The sequence below is a fragment of the Podarcis liolepis genome (genome assembly GCF_965112155.1).
Source record: "Podarcis liolepis genome assembly, chromosome: 1".
Lineage (NCBI taxonomy): Eukaryota > Metazoa > Chordata > Lepidosauria > Squamata > Lacertidae > Podarcis > Podarcis liolepis.
The window spans coordinates 21205557-21211556 of record NC_139554.1 but is presented as its reverse complement, the minus strand read 5'-3'; the positions used below and the strand labels follow the sequence as shown (position 1 = coordinate 21211556).

General features: G+C 42.0%; 1 protein-coding gene across 1 annotated transcript in view; it reads right to left on the bottom strand.

The window, feature by feature from the left end:
- Positions 1-791: 791 nt before the first annotated feature.
- The window catches only part of LOC310710875 (alpha-1-antitrypsin-like), a gene marked incomplete at its 5' end in the record, with an annotated part of 70368 nt that continues 65159 nt past the window's right edge, over positions 792-6000 (bottom strand). The window contains one exon of the mRNA XM_083512134.1: positions 792-1127. Within this exon, the coding sequence (XP_083368260.1) occupies positions 936-1127 (192 nt within the window). The 3' untranslated portion in view covers positions 792-935. The remainder of the gene's footprint in view (positions 1128-6000) is intronic.

Genomic DNA, 6000 nt, shown 5'->3' with positions numbered 1-6000 from the left:
ATTCAGGGCTGTGTAGGAAATTGCCTTTCAGGCAAATTGGCTATGGCCTGAGGGTTTTGTCTACATCATAGCAATCATCAGATGTTTGGTGGTTTAGGCACTGGGTAACCTTGGTCTTGGCTGGAGGGGGCGTTTGTACCCTCGCCTCACCTTCCTGAAATTGGGTACCCAGATAAAGGGATCTGTGTAGGAGTTGCTTCTGTCCATATGCCCAAATGGGGACCTGAGCCTCAGTGCTCCTCTAGGCAGCAATCCCTGCCAGGATTACCCCATTTGATGTAAGTCATAGGAATCCCCACTGCTGGGTTGACCCTTGAAGTCATTTCTGGCAGACGGTCCAGAAGTAAATTGTTACCCATTGCCTAGGCCAAACCTCTTCATCTGTAGTCAATAAAGTTGTGGCCTGATTCGACCCCATACTGATTGTGTGGTGCCTTTCATTTCTGGTCCGCATAGTGAAGTGGCAGGGGGTATGCATGACCTGGGTCTGCAACTTTCTGCTTTGTGGACGTGTGGGCACTCATTAATCCAGGTTTATCACTGGGGGCCTGACTGGTATCTGTGGTATGCAGTATCTTCTACCAGCCTTTGTTTGAAGGAACTTGCACACTTTGCCCCATAACATTCTTTCTAGGGGGGAAGAACATTACTATTCTTGAAAGCTCTCTTTGGGGTTCCTACCCAGGGGCACCAGTGAAAGCCTTTGCAGATGCCATGGAACCCACAGGTGCCAGGAAAGAAACTCCTGGCTTAATTTCAGTAACTCAATCACTCACCAAGACACCAAATGATTTTGCAGACAACTCACCTAGTGTTTAATTTGTTTGGGAACATGTTATAGCAATGGCCCTAGTACCTGATACCTAAAAGCATCTTTTCAAACATGCCTCATATTGGAAACCAAAGTTTTCTGTGCTGCGGCACAAGTTGTTCAGTCATGTCTCAGTAGGATTCTTCACTTTTCCTATGAACAAGACGGTACTGGTTTTCTCATGAACAGTTACCATCAGAAAGGGGCGGTTGATCTTAACTTCAGGGGGCACGGAGTAGGGGACACTTTCAAAAACAGCAGTAGCTGCAGCTTCTGTGCCATTCTCGTGGACATTTAAGTAAGCCTTGTGAATAGCCTGCAAAGAAAGATAGCAATACTTCAGTACAACATAATGACTGAATCAGGGTTTTAGTATGAGAAAATCTAGTTCTTCGAAACAGACAAATCCATTGAATGTCTTAAGAAACAGCTTCACGTGGTCACTTCTCATTCTGATTGGCTATTAATCTAGTCCTCCTAATCATCTCTAAGCATCATATTTTTGTATCAGTCAGCTTCAAGGAAGTGATGGAATTTTCAGAAAATCTTGCCTCTCCCTTAATGATGATGAGAAGCAAGAGCCCTGTCCGTTCTGATGGTTGCCCCCCAAAAAGCTCAGCAACTTTGAGGTTCATTCCCCTCCAAAAGCTGAACAACTTTTGTCTCCAGATTTTAAATTCTTGAAATATGGCAACTCTATAAAATACATTATATACTTAAAATATACTTACAAAATTATGCTGCAGAAACATAGTGTATGTGTACACACACACATGGTTAATCAAAGGTTTGTTGGTTTGTTTGTTTGTTTGTTTTAAAAAGAGACAATGCATGAGCAGGTCAGACATAAGTAGGTACGTAATACAAGTATACAAGCAGGTACGTAATACATATAAATTACATTCCTCCTCCATCCCCAATGCTAACTGCAGTCTTCGCAAAGCTAATGAAACCTAATTTTCTGCTCATTAGCATTCAGAAGTGAGGAAGCTGTAGCCCTCCTGATGTTGTTAGATCCCAACTCCCCACAACCCCAGGCTACATGACCAAGGGTCGGGCATGATGGGAAAAGGAAGAAGTAGAGCTTCAGGGTCTCTCAATAAGTTCTGTTGGGAGACCAACTGCATTGGGGCTTCCCTTCAACTGTCTTCAAGCAAAGCTGGGATACAAAATATGTTTGGCTCCTCCTCTCCATGAGAGATGGGATTGTGGTTCAAGTACTCTAAATCCCAAATTATATTCATCTGAACCTTCAGACAAGTGTACCTCTGGCCTAAAATGCAGGGTGAAAGAAAATATAGAGCCTTTGGATAAGAGGGTGAATTTGGAGGAACCTACCTTGGAAACCTTCAGCTCAGGCTTCCCAGTAATTCCAGAGAGGTTTGCTCTGTTTGTGAATATCTCTGTAATATTCATTTTTCTTAACATCTCTTGGAGAACATAGTTGCTAGAGATTGTAAACCTTGGAAGGGCAAGCTCTATTCTCCTGTTGAAAGAAGAACCAGAGGCTAGTGAGGTATTGCATGGGGTGGGGTGCATAATACAAATAATGACAATTTACATTATGGCTAGAGTATAATTGCTAAAAGGATTTAAATTTAAAAATGGTAGTCCATGATAACATTGCTAAAAAGGAATATATTAGTTTCTTTTTTGTAACAATGGGATTGTATCCACTACTAGTCCCACTCATTCCCAATGAAATGAATAGACAGGACAAAAATAGCTCTAGTTACAGATAGGTAGCCGTGTTGGTCTGCCATAGTCAAAATAAAAAAATTCCTTCCAGTAGCACCTTAAAGACCAACTAAGTTAGTTCTTGGTATGAGCTTTCGTGTGCATGCACACTTCTTCAGATACACTGAAACAGAAGTTGCCAGATCCTTCTATATAGTGAGAAGGTGGGGAGGGGTATTACTCAGAAGGGTGGTGGGAATGGGTGATTGGCAGATAGCTGAGATGAGCCTGTTGACGACTCTTAATGACTGCAATAGGTCTTACAGGAAAAGGCAAGGGGTGAGAAGGTGAAAAATGGCTTAGTCATGTATAATGAGATAAGAATCCAATGTCTCTGTTCAGACCAGGTCTCTCCATGGTTTTAAGTTTGGTAATGAGTTGCAATTCAGCAGCTTCTCTTTCCAGTCTATTTCTGAAATTCCTTTGTAGTAAAAACAGCTACTTTGAGATCTTGTATAGAGTGTCCTGGGAGATTGAAGTGTTCTCCTACTGGTTTCTCTGTTTTGTGATTCTTGATGTCTGATTTATGTCCGTTTATTCTTTGGCGTAAGGTTTGGCCTGTTTGTCCAATATAGAGAGCTGAAGGACACTGTTGGCATTTGATGGCATACACAATGTTAGACGATGAGCAATTAAATAGTCCCGAGATGGTATGTGTGATGTTGTTGGGGCCAGTAATGGTGTTGTCCGGGTGTATGTGGCAGCAAAGTTGGCATCTGGGTTTATTGCAGGCTCTGGTGCCAGTGTCCGTGTTAAGTCTGGTTGTAGTATTATTGTGGGTTAGAAGTTGTTTAAGATTGGGTGGCTTCACACTCATTACTTAGTTGGTCTTTAAGGTGCTACTGGAAGGAATTTTTTTTATTTTAAAATAGCTCTGTTACTATGACTACCCTCACCTGATATAGTCAGGTGAGGGTATAAAGGCTGTTCCTGGGGTGTGGCCATTGTCACACGCTGAGCCACATGCTAGAAGCCACAGATGAGAGCTGAGTGCAGGGGGGACGGACCAATAGTGGATGAACTACCCAGAAGAAGCATGATGTGTCCCCCATCAAGGGAGTAGCCAGGATTTATTTTAGAGTGGGGCAGGCTTTATGTTATGGGGGCAAAACAGAGTTATCTGTGACACAATCGGTCAGTTAGTTAATTTTTTTTGTTTTTTTAGGCAGGGAAGCTGCCCTTGTGGCTACACCCATGTCCCCCATCAGATATATTGCCCCTCGCCTAACACCACATAAATAATAATAATAATAATAATAATAATAATAATAATAATAATATTTATACCCCACCCATCTGGCTGGGTTTCCCCAGCCACTCTGGGCGGCTCCTAACAGAACATGAAGGAGGAGGAGGAGCAATAAAATATAAAACATTAAAAACTTCCCTAAACAGGTGGTCAAGATGGTCTTGTTTATCCCATAGTCATCACATTGGGTTCCAACAGAAATCAAGCAAGGCTTTCGCTGCAAGCATGGCTCGCAGTCTCTGGCTTCTACCTGCTTCAGACCCACACAAACATTTCCCCTGGCCTTTGACCTTCTCACCACCAGTCAGGAAAAAGAGATTGTGTCCCAAAGCAACTTCCTTTTTTTATACTAATGACCCATACTTAGGGGCCATTATGGTCCTGTCCTGGATAATTCCACAATGGAATCATTCACTGATCCAGGAATTAGAAGGGATCATAAAGCCTAATCCCATCCCTCAAATTCACAGCAAGCCTTGGGAGACCGGCATGACTTCCCACCGGGCTCCCACGGCTTGCGGATATCTGCCTGAAGCATGCTGCGCCTCCCCGCTGTCCCTCGAGCTTGTGGGGCTGGCGGCGGGGAGAAGCCAGCCTCCAAACCAGGTCGGGGAACCAAAGCCCGGGGCGCGCTGTGCAGCGTGCCCCAGGCTTCGAGATGCAGGCTGCTATCCGCAAACCTAGGAAGCCCAACGGGAATTCCCGCAGGCTCCCAAGGCTTGCGAAGAGCTTCCTGAAGCCTCAGATCACTGGAAGGACAGTACATAAATGATGATGATGATGACAGTGATGTTTCATTCATTTGTATTTATAATAGTGAATATTAGTCGTACTGTTGTTTATGCATGCATATATGGGATGGATGAAACCATATGCGTGAACCAGATAATTTAGATAAAGTGGCCCCCTGGATGAATTGATTATTTGCTTTATTTCTGCATTCCAAAATCTTATTACTTTCTATTACATTCCAGTCATAATAATATCCCTTATACAACAACTGCAATATTAATAACTTCTATTTGTGTTGGCATATTCAATGATTTATAAAGCTACAAGTAAGGAACTAAAACTATATCCTTGTAATTCCTGTGTGTGGCAATTGTTCGTGGTGTTTTGTCTTGTCCTTATAAGATGTTATGTCTTTCTTTCCCCCAATTGTTGCTGTTATCCAGCAGGCCTTGGGCAGAGCTGATTTCCTATTTTCTCCATTGCTGTGTCCTGTGCTATGTTGTTTTGCAGCGTTAACAACAGCTGCAAAAGACACTCTCTCCCAATAAATAACCTGTTTTTCACCATTTTCCCTCTGAGTCTGGGAAGAAGAGCAGTCTGACAGACCTCATATATCTATATTAGACAGTGCATTCCTGTACAAAGTTTGTGGAGTCCCATATATTCTAAATATTAATTTTTGCATAATCAACTTCATGTTCAGGGAAACATTCTGTACAGCTTCTAAAGCACTTTTCTATTGTTTATGCTGTATACTACTCTCTAATTCCCTGTTCCAAATTTCTCTAACTATGCATTCAGTATTTATAAATAGTGGTTATAGGTTGAATTTTCTGTAAGGATCCAGTAATTCTCTCCAGCAGTATAGGAAATGCTGAAGCACTCAAAGCAGATAGGCCATAAAAATACACCGACAGATGTTGTAATTGAAAATATTGTCATTTTACATTCATGGTTAATTGATACCTTAGCTGCAGAATAGGAAGTGATTAAAATTATCCATCTGAGCTTATCAACTGATCTAATGCATATACAGTGGTACCTCAGGTTACATGCACTTCAGGTTACAGACTCCACTAACCCAGAAATATTACCTCAGGTTAAGAACTTTGCTTCAGTGAAAATGATGTATAGGTGGTACATGGCTCCAGTCAAGCTTGCAAAAATTTACCACTTGTCTGATAATAAATGTTGGAAATGTAAAGAAACGGAAGGTACTTTCTATCACCTTTGGTGGACGTGCCCAAAGATTAAGGCTTTCTGGGAAATGATATATAATGAAATGAAAAAGGTACTTAAATGTACTTTCCTTAAGAAACCAGAGGCCTTTCTCTTGGGCATTGTCGGGCAATTGGTGCCAAAGAAAGACAGAACTTTTTTTATGTATGCTACAACAGCAGCAAGAATACTCATCGCAAAGTATTGGAAGACACAAGATCTACCCACTCTGGAAAAATGGCAGATGAAGATG